This window comes from Salvia hispanica, chromosome 2, assembly GCF_023119035.1.
Source record: "Salvia hispanica cultivar TCC Black 2014 chromosome 2, UniMelb_Shisp_WGS_1.0, whole genome shotgun sequence".
NCBI classification, from domain to species: Eukaryota; Viridiplantae; Streptophyta; class Magnoliopsida; order Lamiales; family Lamiaceae; genus Salvia; species Salvia hispanica.
This window is the reverse complement of record NC_062966.1, coordinates 31,653,690-31,667,567: the sequence shown is the minus strand read 5'-3', so window position 1 is coordinate 31,667,567 and position 13,878 is coordinate 31,653,690. Positions and strand designations below refer to the sequence as shown.

At 39.3% G+C, this 13,878-nt stretch overlaps 2 protein-coding genes across 2 annotated transcripts; both read left to right on the top strand.

Annotated features, from left to right (window-relative positions):
- Positions 1-1,419: 1,419 nt before the first annotated feature.
- On the top strand, positions 1,420-4,886 carry LOC125204994 (ankyrin-2-like). The gene is made up of 4 exons (XM_048103772.1): positions 1,420-1,869; positions 2,552-2,827; positions 2,915-3,052; positions 3,135-4,886. The coding sequence occupies exons 1-4, from the start codon at positions 1,522-1,524 to the stop codon at positions 4,647-4,649; spliced, it is 2,277 nt and encodes a 758-aa protein (XP_047959729.1). The 5' UTR covers positions 1,420-1,521; the 3' UTR covers positions 4,650-4,886.
- Positions 4,887-5,136: 250 nt separating this feature from the next.
- LOC125203577 (probable pre-mRNA-splicing factor ATP-dependent RNA helicase DEAH4) lies at positions 5,137-10,851 on the top strand. Its single transcript, XM_048101957.1, has 15 exons — positions 5,137-5,435; positions 5,653-5,745; positions 5,832-5,936; positions 6,111-6,328; positions 6,598-6,650; positions 6,731-6,847; positions 7,178-7,269; positions 7,857-7,943; positions 8,316-8,530; positions 8,626-8,718; positions 8,861-8,984; positions 9,214-9,361; positions 9,524-9,593; positions 9,886-10,219; positions 10,331-10,851. The coding sequence occupies exons 1-15, from the start codon at positions 5,221-5,223 to the stop codon at positions 10,500-10,502; spliced, it is 2,136 nt and encodes a 711-aa protein (XP_047957914.1). The 5' UTR covers positions 5,137-5,220; the 3' UTR covers positions 10,503-10,851.
- The last annotated feature ends 3,027 nt before the right edge of the window (positions 10,852-13,878 follow it).

Genomic DNA, 13,878 nt, shown 5'->3' with positions numbered 1-13,878 from the left:
AAATGATTGTAAACTTCGTTTCATTTTATTTTATCACTATTACTAACTCTATAATATTTAGAATTTATCCTACGTTGATGATTAATGAAGTCTTGGACTCTTGAAGATTAGAAAATCAGAGTTTGAAATTAGAGATTCATGACTCATTCTCATTTGCCGTGATTTATATCGACTTGTTGTAAATAATATAACTGCTATAAATATAAATTAAGATTGATGCTTGTACACTAGTGGCTCTCTGCTTAAAAATTTTACGTCAAGACAAAGTTAATTAACTTTTTTTTACTCGATATTATTATATGGATTCGTGGCATGTGAGGAATAATGCAGGCCAAATCCGGATAAATGTCGTTGCCGAAGGAAAAAAGAAATCCGGATAAGTGTGATTAAGAAAAAAGATTAGTTAATTTGGAAGTGACTATAGTAGTGGAGAACTCTTTCATCATCGTATCTTTGCTTAGCCGGTTAATTATCCTTAATTAATACACCAAAGATGCTAATGATTTTTATGCCCCCAAGTCCCAACACACTTGTTAGATACAAAATTTCTCATTCTTTTCCTTAACTATGCTAAATTTTCGATAATAATGTAATAGAATACGAATGAATTGATTTAGTTTCCAATTTCACAGACGTCTTTCCCGACACATAAGTATAATAAATAATATTTTTATATATTAAATTTATAATAAAATATGAATGAAATAAAATAGAATGTGAGATTTTTTATTAAAATTATTAATAATAAAATGAAATATTTAATTACGAAAATTTTAAAACAATAACATGAACTAATTTAATAATAGACAACTAGATATTTCATAATATTAAGAAATCTTATTAATATTTTATAGCATTGTCGCGGAGAGAGATCACATTTCGTTAATATTCTATAATTTAATAATTCAAAAGTACCAGACTCAAAACCTAAGGGCTACTAACGAGGACATTATTTAGGTCAATATTTCCACGTGATCAAATACGGCAATCGAAAATTAAAATAAAATAAGAATAATTCTATAGAAAACATATGAATATTAATAAATCTTCAAAATATTATTACTACTATATTTTGTTTCAATTTCTTACTACAACAAAGTAACATATGGATGATAAGTAATTTAATTGAAAAAAAAAGAAAAATCGAACTTTAAATTTACGAGTTCAATAAACCCAAATAACATTTGTGTTTTGCTAATGATATGTGAGATATAAATACAATTATACAAGATCTGTGCGTGAGTATTACGTACTGACTTTCTTATGCGAACTCAATTAGGAAGTTTGATTTTGTCAAACAACGATAAATCACAATACAATAAATAGTGTCATTATGACTAAATCATTATACAATACTGTATTTAGAATTGGAATTAGATACTGATTAACGCCTAAATATTAATAATCCAAAGGCTTGTTTCATCAACTTCTGTTCTTCTACTACAAGAGCTTCTCTCTCCACAATCAACGCATTTTTCACTCAGAATCACGAAATTTGGAACTACAAATCAAAGACGAGCGATGACGGAAGTGTTCACCACCGCCGGCGGCGGAGGCCAGCACGTGATCGGAAAAAAACGACAGGTTTTTCCGGTGACGAGGCTTCGCGACGACGAGCCTATTTCTCAGCGGCTAATCGTCGCGGCTCAAGCAGACGATCTGCGCCTAGCTTCCGAGCTCGTTTCTCACCCGTACGTCGACGTTAATTTCATCGGAACAGTCTCCCTGAAATTCAGAAAAACAGAGGTCGTTTTGAACGGAGAATCGGCGAGCCAAGTTCGCGTCGAGTTCGAAGAGTTCAGGACTGACGTCACCGCTCTCTTCCTCGCCGCTCATAACGGAAACCTTGCCCTCGTCAGAAAATTACTGGTAATTATGTGTCAATTTATGTTGTTTCCTTCTGATTAATTGATTCATTTGCAGCATTAATTATTTGCTGATTAGTTTGAATTTATCATTTAAAAAATTTACGCTAATTAAAGCTGAAAATAAGTTTAATTATTTTTAAACATATTAGTCTGAAATGAATTATTGAGTGATATCTCAAATGAAAGCGTTTATCTGACGCTCTGTGAGGATGTTTGTTGTTTTATTATCAATCATCACATCATTAAGCCTTTTTGGGATGAATCCACAGAGCTCTACTTAGATTTAATAAATAATACCTTCAATTTTACCATGTCAAACAGTAGTCATATGATATTTGTCGGCACCAAATTATATCCAAAACTCTTTAACTGCATTCTAGTGTGTTCTTATTGTGATTAGTGTAGATTTAGGACTAATTTGAAATTTACCGTTATAAATTGTCTCGAAGCCAAAATCATAATATGTCTCAATTATTGGTGAGCTTAATTAAAAAAATAATTTGTTAATTGTCTTTCTTATGCACAGTAAGTAGTAGGCCTCAAAGTGTAAGTTGCTTTGGAGCGTGGTAATGAAATTGTTTTATGCAATATTTCTCGTCACAACAGGCTCCACTTGTTTCATCCTGTCTCTTGATTTAGACTAGCTAGAAAGCAACACATGATTAATTATCAAAATCAAACAGAACGATGGAGCGAATGTGAACCAAAAGCTATTCCGAGGGTATGCAACCACTGCAGCAGTCAGGGAGGGTCACCTCGAGGTGTTGGAGATACTATTGAACGGTGGAGCGGCTCAGGCGGCATGCGAGGAGGCGTTGCTGGAGGCGTGCAGCGTGGGTAGGGCCAGAGCTGCGGAGCTGCTAATGGCTTCGGACATGATCCGCCCTCACATTGCTGTACACGCCCTTGTCGTTGCTTCGAGCAGGGGATTCGTGGATTCTGTTGCAGCACTTGTTAAGGTGCATTATGAGTAATGCATCATGTAAAATACTGTTAAATTGTAAATTTTTTGTTTGATTTATTGGTGAAGATGGTTGATGCTGCAGAATGGAGTTGATGCTAATGCAAATACAAGGATATTGCTGCAGTCCTCCAAGCCTTCTCTCCATGCCAATGTAGGCTGCAATGCTCTTGTTGCAGCTGTTGTTGGCAGACAAACATCAGTTGTTCAGCTGCTGTTAAATGTAAATCACACTCTATCTCGCTTTCTATTTCAGGATATGTCTATTTAGATTTGTTGTCTGAAAAGTATGCTTGTGGTGAAAGATGGGATGCAGAAGAGATGCTAAGGTTAGGTTGGGAGCTTGGTTGTGGGACTTAGCCACGGGTGAAGAGTTCCGAGTGGGAGCTGGTTTGGCCGAGCCATATCACATCACATGGTGCGCAGTGGAGTATTTCGAAGCAAGTGGTGCTATCCTGCGCATGCTCCTCCAGCATTCCTCTCCAAACCTCCCCCATCTTGGGAGGACGATCGTCCACCACGCGATCCTATGTGGCAACGCGAGAGCTCTCGAGGTGATCTTGAGCAGCGGCACTGCTGATACAGAATCCCCAATCCAGACATCTCAGGGTGCATACACTAGGGGCATACACTTGGCTGCACGTCTCGGGTTGGCCACAATTCTCCGCCTCCTGATCAACGCCGGCTGTGATGTCAACTCCAGAACGGGGTGTGGAGAGACCGCGCTGATGATCTGTGCACGACACAAGCAGGAGGAGTGCCTCAAGATTTTGGCCTCAGCAGGGTCTGATTTTGGCTTGTGTAGTGTTACCGGTCAGTCTGCAATGTCGATTGCTGGACTAGCACGGTGGAGCCTCGTCTTCCAGCAGGCTGTTTTGGAGGTGATTCGAGCTGGGACAATAGCGCCATCAAGCAACCCCGAGGTGTTTTCCTCATTGCTGTTTGTGGCTCGAGCAAATGATGCTGATGCCATGATGAAACTGATCCAGCGTCAAGATTTGGACATTGATGAGACAGATGATGCTGGATTCTCTGCAGTGATGGTTGCTGCTGCAGGTGGTCACGTCGAGATCTTTAGGCTGCTCGTGAACGCTGGAGCTGACGTGGAGCTGCAGAATAACTACGGTGAGACAGCGGTCACATTAGCAAAAGCCAGCCAGAAAAGAGATGCATTTGCAGAGATACTAATTTCTACAAAGGGTGATATGAGCAAGTCTGATCTGCATCGTGCGGCTCGCTTCGGAAACCAAGATATGGTTCAAGAGCTAGTGAAGAAAGGCTTTGATGTGAATCTTCTAGATTGTGATGGATACACTCCATTGATGTTTGCAGCAAAATCAGGCGATGGAACTATGTGTGAGCTTCTGATCTCGTTGGGGGCGAATTGCGGTCTAAAGAACGCAAGGCACGAGACCGCGCTATCTCTAGCACGTGGGGACGAGGCCAAGAGGGCGATACTAGACAAGCTTGCTCGCGAGCTAGTGACGAGAGGGGCTCGTGTGAAGAAGCATACCAAGGCGGGGAAGGGGACCCCGCACGCGAAGACGTTGAGGATGGTGGAGGCCAGAGGGGTGTTGAGCTGGGGGAAGTCGAGCCGGAGGAATGTGATCTGTCGAGGGGCCGAGGTGGGCATGAGCTCGACGTTCCGGTGGAACCGGCGGTGGAAGAGTGATGGGGATGATCAAGGGCTGTTTAGGGTGGTGACTACGAAGAATAAAGAATTTCATTTTTCTTGCTGTGGTGGAAGTGAAGAGGCGGAGCTGTGGGTGAGGGGAATAAGGCTTGTTACTCGTGAAGCTATTTTTGGGAGGAAACAATAGAGATACAACGTATTTAGCTAACTACTTAGGAGTTTCGGTTACTAAGATTAAGTCTCATGATTAAATATGTTTTTATGTTTGATTCATAAGATTGAACTCTACAACTTAAACCTAGATATATAGTATCATGATAATTAGTCATAGCCTTCCCCTCCAATTAAAATATTCCCACAACTTAATCTTAAATGGATAGTCTTATAAAATTAGTCATGACAACCGAACGCCGCCTTAGTTTACTTTGGGATTGTATTTTAATTCTTGTATACAGTTTATACGTTTCAAATAAAATACTAGGAGTTTTCTTGATACTGCTACTTGATATACAATTTATTCAATCGAATTAAGAGAATAATTTGACTTACATAAAGAATTTAAACACTAGTAACTGAAACTTCCCTCACAAACTGTAAAATAATCCGTTTTAACTAATTAAAAAAATAAATTAAAATTGGCGTCTTAACTAAAAAGGTGCATCAGTTCAGAGGAATCGTAGCTAAGCAGATTTCAGTTTAAGATTGGTAAACGCGGCAAAATTATACAAAACCCTAGTGTTAAACCTGTTCAATTTGAAATGTCGATAATTTCAATGGCGGAACTGCCGATTCTTCAATTTGAAGACAAAATCGTGGAAACTGTGGATAAGAATCCGGTAGTAGTTGTAATCGGTGAAACTGGATCAGGGAAAAGTACTCAGCTCTCTCAAATTCTTCACAGACGAGGTTACACCAAATCGGGTTGCATCGCTGTAACTCAGCCGCGTCGAGTTGCCGCTGTTACAGTATCAAGGTGAATTTTTCGGTTAGGTTATATGATGCTGAGATAATTTGACATTTCTGTTCTTTAGAAGAAATGCATTCCCTTGCTTAGATTTATTATTTAGCAGTTTTTTTTTATTACTGTTAGAACTAAATCCGAGAAGCTAACTCATAATAGCTGAATAATTTAACAGAATTACAGCTAATTTGTCTTCATTTTCTTTCAAATTACGTTTTGTGTCTAATAGGCGTGTCTCAGAAGAATTGAATGTGCCGCTGGGTGATGAGGTAGGTTACGCGATCCGCTTTGAAGATAGAACTTCAGAGAAGACGATTATAAAGTAAGCTCTCTTTTCGAGAAAACATTCAGAGCTATGTTTACCGAAAGAACAAAGCATTCTTATTCATTTATTCTGTACACGTGCAGATACCTAACCGACGGAGTTCTCCTGCGCGAAAGTCTTTCCAACCCAGAGCTGAGTCAATATTCAGTCATCATATTAGATGAAGCTCACGAGAGGAGCTTGAATACGTAAATCTCTATTAAGTTACATAACTTGTCATTAATGCAATGCATCAGTAATTATTTGTTTGCATTTTACTCTGAAACTTTGTAACTGGGACCTCTTTTTTTCTAAGCTGTTTTACTATTTTCTCTTGGTAAAGTATTTTTTGTTTCATGTGTGTCAATGTACTATTTGGTCAGGGATGTGCTGCTTGGATTGATGAAAAGGTTAATAAAGTTGCGCGCGTCCAATTTGAAAGTTTTGATCACTTCGGCTACACTTGATGGTGAAAAAGTATCGAGATTCTTCTCGGATTGCCCAATCCTCAATGTTCCGGGGAAGTTATTCCCTGTTGAGATCCATCATAGCTCTGAAAAACCAAAAAGCTATATTGACGCTTGTTTGAACAAAGCTCTTGGTACAGTATCTTATTATTGTTTTTGGTTATTTTACTTTGTTACATTTATCTGTCAGTGAAAAATATAGTTCCCCATCATTGCTTGCCGTATTTTCTTCTTCTCTTGATTCTTCACTTCGAGAACTCATGCTTCCTCTCATCATTGCTTGCCGTATTTTCTTCTTCTCTTGATTCTTCACTTCGAGAACTCATGCTTCCTCCCATCATTGCTTGACGTATTTTCTTCTTCTCTTGATTCTTCACTTCGAGAACTCATGCTTCCTTTGCAGATATACACACTCAAGAACCTGAAGGCGACGTCTTAATATTTATGACAGGACAGGTTAGTACCATATTGTTTTGGTTATAATGTTGTGTTGTAATTCTGTTACTGTATAATATATTTGTGAACTGGCATTGTAGGATGACATTGAGAAGTTGGTCTCAAGACTGGAAGAAAGAATCCAAAGATTGGAGGAAGGGTCTTGTATGGATGCTGTAATTTACCCACTTCATGGATCTCTGCCTCCTGAATTGCAAGTTAGTGTTTTCACTTCTTAATTAGCTACTATAATTTTTTTTTCATGTACACAAATTTTTAACATAATATAGTACAGTACATCATTTTGTTTGATATGACACCACTTGTGTTCATTGTCTGCTATAAATCTTTTGTTCATTTGATTATCTTCGAGACTTAGAGCTGCACTGCTCAGCCCGTGGACTCACTTTCCCCTCGTTTTAATTGATGTGTTCTAAAGTCTGTTTGTCTATGATTATTTAATATATTTACCTCCTTAGAAAAAAAGACTAATAATTGGTTGCTTTTCTTTCTAAGTCTTTTGTCTTGTATTTTTATTATTTGTGCAGATCCGTGTATTTAGTCCTCCACCTCCCAATTGCCGTCGATTCATTATTTCTACCAACATAGCAGAGACGTCTTTGACTGTTGATGGTGTTGTGTAAGATACGCTATTGTAAATTTGAATCATTTTCTATATTGTACGGACGCTTCATGACGAACCCATTACTACTTAAATTGCTGAGACTTCGAATATACATCCAAGTTATCAAACATCTAATCCATTGAACTAGAGGATAGAGTGAAGTGTTAGTATCTGTACTCTTAGTAATTCAGTAATTGATACTCCCTCCATCCCGGAGTATTAGACTCACTTCTTTTGGGCACATGATTTAAGGAATTAATATTTAAATAGTTAAAGTGGAGAGAGTAAAGTATGAGAGAGGGAAAAAGTAGAGGAGAGAAGAGAGAAAAAAGTAGGTGGAGAATAAAATAAGATAGATGCTTTTTGCTAAAAAAGGAAACGAGTCTAATATGTTGGGACATCCCAAAAAGGAAAGTTGGTCTAATACCTTGGGACGGAGGGAGTACTACTTTGGTCATTGGTTAGAGGGAAAAACTTTCCAAATGGTTCACTTGGGCAACACATAGGAGTTTTAGATTATGAACCATACCAGTTTATGTCTTGTTGTCGTATTAGAAACCTTTTCTGTATATAAGTTTTTAAAAAACCGACTCTGACTGCAGGTATGTAATTGATCCTGGCTTCGTGAAACAACGGCAGTACAATCCATCAACTGGCATGTATTCTCTTGATGTTGTCCAAATCAGCAAGTATGGTTTTCGGATTAGTATTTTAGATGCTAGCTTGAGCTGGTCTTCATGGTCTATTTCCCCTGCTACTTGTTAACATGTATATGTTGTATGCATGATCTTTTTTATCTTTATTACATTTTAGAAACACAATATTTCCTCCAACACAAAATGAACTGGTTATGGCTTATATAAAAATAATATAGTACAGTACATCATTTTGTTTCCAGTTTCTGCACATGAGTAGATAAAGTATTTAATAATGTACTGTACTCTTTTTTTGCTCACTTACTATCAAGTTTTATTGCCCAAAAACAGTAGTGGTTTGTGAAAAAAAAAATAATGCAATGCATTTCTGTTTATGTATTCATTCTCAGACTGCAAACATATTAGAGTGCAGGCTAATCAGCGTGCAGGAAGAGCTGGAAGAACACGTCCTGGGAAGTGCTATCGTTTGTACTCTTCTGTGGCCTATAAGGATGACTTACTGGATGCTACAATCCCAGAAATACAGAGATCTTCCCTTGCAGGAAGTATCCTGTATTTGAAATCATTGGACCTATCAGACATCAATATTCTCAAATTTGACTTCCTTGACCCACCTTCTTGTAAGAAGTTTTTCTCTTTTACCTGTGTTTTATTCAGCAGTGAGGTGTTTAGGAATTTTTCTTAATAGTGAAGACTTATCTCGCCTTTGCTGCAGTTGAAGCTCTGGAAGATGCCTTAAAGCAGTTATACCTTATTGATGCCATAGATGACGAGGGTTCAATCACAAGTCTTGGACGAACTATGGCTGGTAAAAATTTTCTTCTGGATTAGAATCCCGTCTCAGGGTGATTAGCTCGCTCATTCCAACCGTTTTCTTGAATTTCATATTCGAAGTATTTTCTACCTATGATTGTGGAGTTAGTGAGTTTGAAAATTACCATCCATTGCAGAACTTCCACTGGAACCCTCACTGTCGAGGACCTTGTTAGAGGCAAACGAGTGTGGCTGTCTATCTCAGGCTTTAACAGTCGCTGCAATGTTATCTGCAGAGACTACATTGCTCATAAGCCAAAGGTGAATCTTGAACTCTTTCATTTGTGTTTCTACATGTGTATACTTGTATGTCTGTGATTGTGAGTGTTAGAACTGTTTCTCCTAGAGATTGCAGTATGGTACGTCCGTAGAGATAATGAGATCCACCACCTGATACCCGTCATTATTTGTTCAGTCAAAATTCTTATATTACTAGTGAGATCAAATTCTTTTTTACACTCCCCCCCACTAATTGTGTTTTTTCATGCAGTAAAAGTGCAGATAGGAAGCGGAAACATACTCCTTCAAATCTTCCAGATGGTTCTGGCTTGGGCGACCACATCCAGTTCCTGCAAATTTTTGAGCTTTGGCATGAAACTGACTATAATACTGGCTGGTGCAAAGAGAATAACTTACAGGTACTAGCATTTGCTTTTCTTCTCTTTATTTATTTTGCTTAATCAATTATTTTAATATCCACTGTTTCAAGTTTGCAGTCTAGAAATATTAGGAGAGATAAACAAGAAAAGTATACAGGAGATGCTGAATAAATTGTTTCATAATTATTTTAACTCACTTAGGTGAGGGGGATGAAGTTTGTCAAGGACGTCCGGAAACAGTTATGCCAAATAATTCAGAAGATTGCCAAAGGTCAGGTCACACATATATCATCTCCTTGCAATTTCTATGAAGTTATTGATTTATCGAACCTCTTCAAATTGTTGTGCATGCATCATCTGTTTCTCGTCTGAGGTTAAGACTGAAGCATGCGCAGAATACATGATTAAACTAGTAAACAAATAGTCCTTTTGCTGTATCTGCATCTAAATCACAACTAATCATTTTGCCCTTAGTATGCTTGTATGTCTGTCTTGTGATCTTGCAAAAGTTATTAACTCTCTCTCTCCTCTCTACTTGCCTTTATAAATTTCTCGCACAACAGGTCCCATGGATGTGAAAACAAGTAAAAGGCGAAGGGAAGATCAAGATTACAGATCCTTGAGGAAAGCTTTATGTTCAGGATATGGAAATCAACTAGCCGAGCGAATGCTTCGTCATAATGGCTATAAGACCCTTGGCTTCAAGTCACAATTAGTACAGGTACACCCATCATCAGTGCTGAGGACAGATGAAGAAGGCATGTTCCCCAATTATGTCATCTATCATGAACTCATTGCTACCACACGACCCTACATGCGAAATGTCTGTGCTGTTGAGATGCCTTGGGTCAGACCAGTCTTTGCTAAACTCCAGAATCTGAATGTCAGCAAACTCAGGTGTGCCAACTCTTTGCCTTTCTTAAATGCGTTTCATTTTAGAACTCTAACCTCACTCTTGACACATCACATTCCTCTGTGTAACGTGTCTTGTTCTTGTTTGCGGAGCAGTGGAGGAGCCAACCAGTCTCATGAAGAGGAGGTTCAACCAGAAAACGCAGACGTGCAGAAGGATGATGGTGGTGGCAATGCTGCTCCGGCTCAACCTGCTGAGGACCGCGACAGTAAGATTCTTGCGGCCCGTGAACGTTATCTTGCTCGTAGAGGTCAAGCCAATAAATAGCAGGACATAAATACCAGGATGCAGCAGTATAACACATCAAACAGTGAAATACTCCTTGACAAAAAGCTCTCGAGTAACCACATGATCAAGTTAAATCTTATGTGAATTTGACGTTGATGAATATAGCCATTTGCACATACAAAAATGCTTATCATTTTCTTCTTTTTTTGGTATGGAACAGATAAATTCATGAATACCTAGAAACTGATGGATCTAATTTAGGCAGTCTGTCAAATTGAGGAAATAGAATGCTTATCCCATGTACTTCTAAGCTTTCAAATTTGAGGACAAAGGTCATTAAGATTGTATAATTGCATTAGAGTTTATTATGAGTTGTTTATTTACGGTTTGAAATTTGAACTACTCCCTCCGTCCCAAGGAAGATGACCCCTTCCTTGGCCGGCACGAGAATTTATGCAGTTATATTTTGTTTGGTAAAAGGAGAGAGTAAAAGTAGGAGAGAGAGAATAAAGTAGAAATAAATGTGTTTCCATTTTAAGTAATGGATCATCTTGATTGGGGCAAATCAAAAAGAAAAGTGAGTCATATTCAATGGGACGGAGTGAGTACTTTTCAATCATCGTTATTAAAAGGTGAGACGTATTTGTGATAAAAATGGGTTGCATTTATTTATTGAGTAAAAGCAGGGAAAGAAGCAGACAACAATAAATGACATGAAATTAATGTCATTATCTACCTTTAATCTAATATAAAATCTTGAATTAATATTCCTGTTTTGTCAAAGAAAAATAAAAATCCCATTCATTTGATTGGCTCAGCTTCTATGCATTGGTTCATTTCTCTAATTAGAGTAAGGTCAAAAATGGTCCTGAATATATACTCATTTTATGATTTTGGTCATACACTTTATTTTTTAAATTTTTGCATTCTGAACATTTCAACTCGGATCACAATTGGTCATAAACTAATAATTCCGTCAAATTTTAAACGTTTTAACCCAATTTTGACCAATTTTGATGGTTTTAACAGTCCCATTCGGGTAAAATTCGTTTAAAATCGGTCAAAATCGGATGAAAACCGTTTGAAAATTGACGGAATTGTTAGTGTAGGACCAATTGTGATCCGAGTTAAAATATTCAGGATGCAAAAATTCAAAAGATGTATATGACCAAAATCATACAATGAGCATATATTCAAGATCATATTTTACCTTTTACTCCTGTAATTATGGATAATTGCTACACGAATTACTAATCTTTTCGAAATAGTTCCTTAAACAAAATCTCCAATTTACCTAAAACATATATATAAATCTTAACAATTCACTATTCGTATCAAATTTCAAATATGGTTATAGTGGTACACAATTCCATTAGCGAACAATTCGATTTAGTCACGGTAAGGATCAAATCTACAAAGTTCATTTGTTAATCGAGATTTCTATTGCCTGCTACTAAATGTTATTGTCAATCTCACAACTAACCAATTGATTACAAATGAATAATGATACAACAAGAATACAATTGAAGTTACAGATCTAAATAGATTTAAACCAAAACACTCAAGATTTGCAAACAAAAAAAACGCAAATAGCTAGGAGTAAGAAATGCAAGAACAACAAAGCTCAATCTAACAGTAAGAAATGCAAGAACAATAAAGCTCAATCTAATAGTAAGAAATACAACCGATATGCACAGAAAAGACAATCGTAAGATACCACTGCTAAAAGTGTCGCTCTCCTCACTCACACAAACGGCAACGAAACACGAAAATTCTGATCAAAGATGATCAGAGAAGACTTAGGCCATCCACAATGGGGCAGATGATGCGACGGACGATGCATCGTCCGCTACTGTGGCATCGCAGACGATGGCTTCTCCATCATCCGCGGACGATGCGCCTCCTCCGCCCCTTCGTTCGTCGCATCGTCCGCCATTGTGGGCGACGCGAACGATGCAACAGCGATAGAACGTGTCTTCTTTTTTTTTTTAATTTTTTTTCCTATTTAAACACCTCAATTCTCTACCATTTCCCATCTTCCAATTTCCCATCTTCTAATTTTTCTCTCTCATCTCTCTGATCCCTCACTTTCCAGTTTTCTCACTATAAAAATAAATCCTGACGGCTACGATTGGAGTACATCGGATGGCAGCAGACGGGCCTTGACTCGGGCCTTGTCCAATTTTCCAGTCTTCCAAATGGAGCGCGAGCGTGCAGCGGCGGAGCAAGCGGCGACGCGGGTCCCTCGGCCGATTCGACGTCGGATGTTCGTCCCCCGTGAGCACGACGTAGCTCACCGCCTGTTCAACGATTATTTTGCCGAGCAACCACGGTGGGGTCCGACGGTTTTTCACCGCCGTTTTAGAATGAGGCGAGATCTTTTTCTCCGCATTGTCCGGATGTTGGAGGGACGTGATGAATACTTCCAGTATCGGGTAGACGGCATCGGTAGACCCGGACTTACGCCGTTACAGAATTGCACGGTTGCGATCCGGCAATTGGCCTACGGCACCATAGCGGATATATTCGACGAGTACCTTCACGTCGGGGAGACAATTGGCCGCGATTGTCTGAAGAATTTTTGAAGGGGAGTTGTGGAGGCTTTTGGCGACATATATTTGCGACGCCCGACTGCTGATGATTATCAGAGCGTGATGTGGATGCACGAGACGGTGCACGACTTCCCTGGAATGTTAGGAAGCATCGACCGTATGCACTGACAGTGGAAGAATTGCCCGACGGCGTGGAGAGGCCAATTTACTAATGGCTACAAGGGCAGCCACCCGGCGATGATCCTCGAAGCGACGTGACCACCGCCTCTGGATTTGGCATGCATACTTCGGTGTAGCCGGGTCGAACAACGACATCAACGTCCTCAACTTGTCCACCTTCTTCGCTGATCAATGCAGGGGTCGCGGCCCGACCATCGAGTTCACTGCCAACGGCCGTAGATATCATATGGGGTACTACTTGGCCGATGACATATACCTAAGGTGGTCTGTTTTTGTGAAGACGATCAGCTGCCCAATGGGTGACAAGAGAGTCTTGTTTGCGGCAAAGCAGGAGTCTGCGTGGAAGGATGTGGAGCGGGCTTTTGGTGGCTCCAATCGCGGTGGACAATAGTGAAAGGTCCGACGCGTTTCTGGTTCAAGGAGGTCATCGCCGATGTCATGTATGTGTGCATCATCATGCATAACATGATAGTCGAACAAAAAGCTGGACATATATTCGATTGGGTCGATGATGAAGGTGGATCTAGCTCTAGCACGGCGACCCCGTCTGTCGCTCGAGGATTACCGATGGGCTTCAGTGAGGTTATAAAGAGACAGACCTTAATGCGCAGCCAACAAGACCATGCGGCGCTGATGAACGACATGATTGAAGAAGTTTGGTCGCGCCACGACCATTGAGAATT

Bases quoted from the DNA above. Each gene is read 5' to 3' on its own strand.
- LOC125204994 (XM_048103772.1), top strand. From the start codon at position 1,522: ATGACGGAAGTGTTCACCACCGCCGGCGGCGGAGGCCAGCACGTGATC. The intron at 1,870-2,551 runs GTAATTATGTGT...AAAATCAAACAG, and splicing joins CCCTCGTCAGAAAATTACTG to AACGATGGAGCGAATGTGAA. The intron at 3,053-3,134 runs GTAAATCACACT...TTGTGGTGAAAG, and splicing joins TTGTTCAGCTGCTGTTAAAT to ATGGGATGCAGAAGAGATGC.
- LOC125203577 (XM_048101957.1), top strand. From the start codon at position 5,221: ATGTCGATAATTTCAATGGCGGAACTGCCGATTCTTCAATTTGAAGAC. The intron at 6,329-6,597 runs GTACAGTATCTT...CTTCCTTTGCAG, and splicing joins TTGTTTGAACAAAGCTCTTG to ATATACACACTCAAGAACCT. The intron at 8,719-8,860 runs GTAAAAATTTTC...CATCCATTGCAG, and splicing joins TCTTGGACGAACTATGGCTG to AACTTCCACTGGAACCCTCA.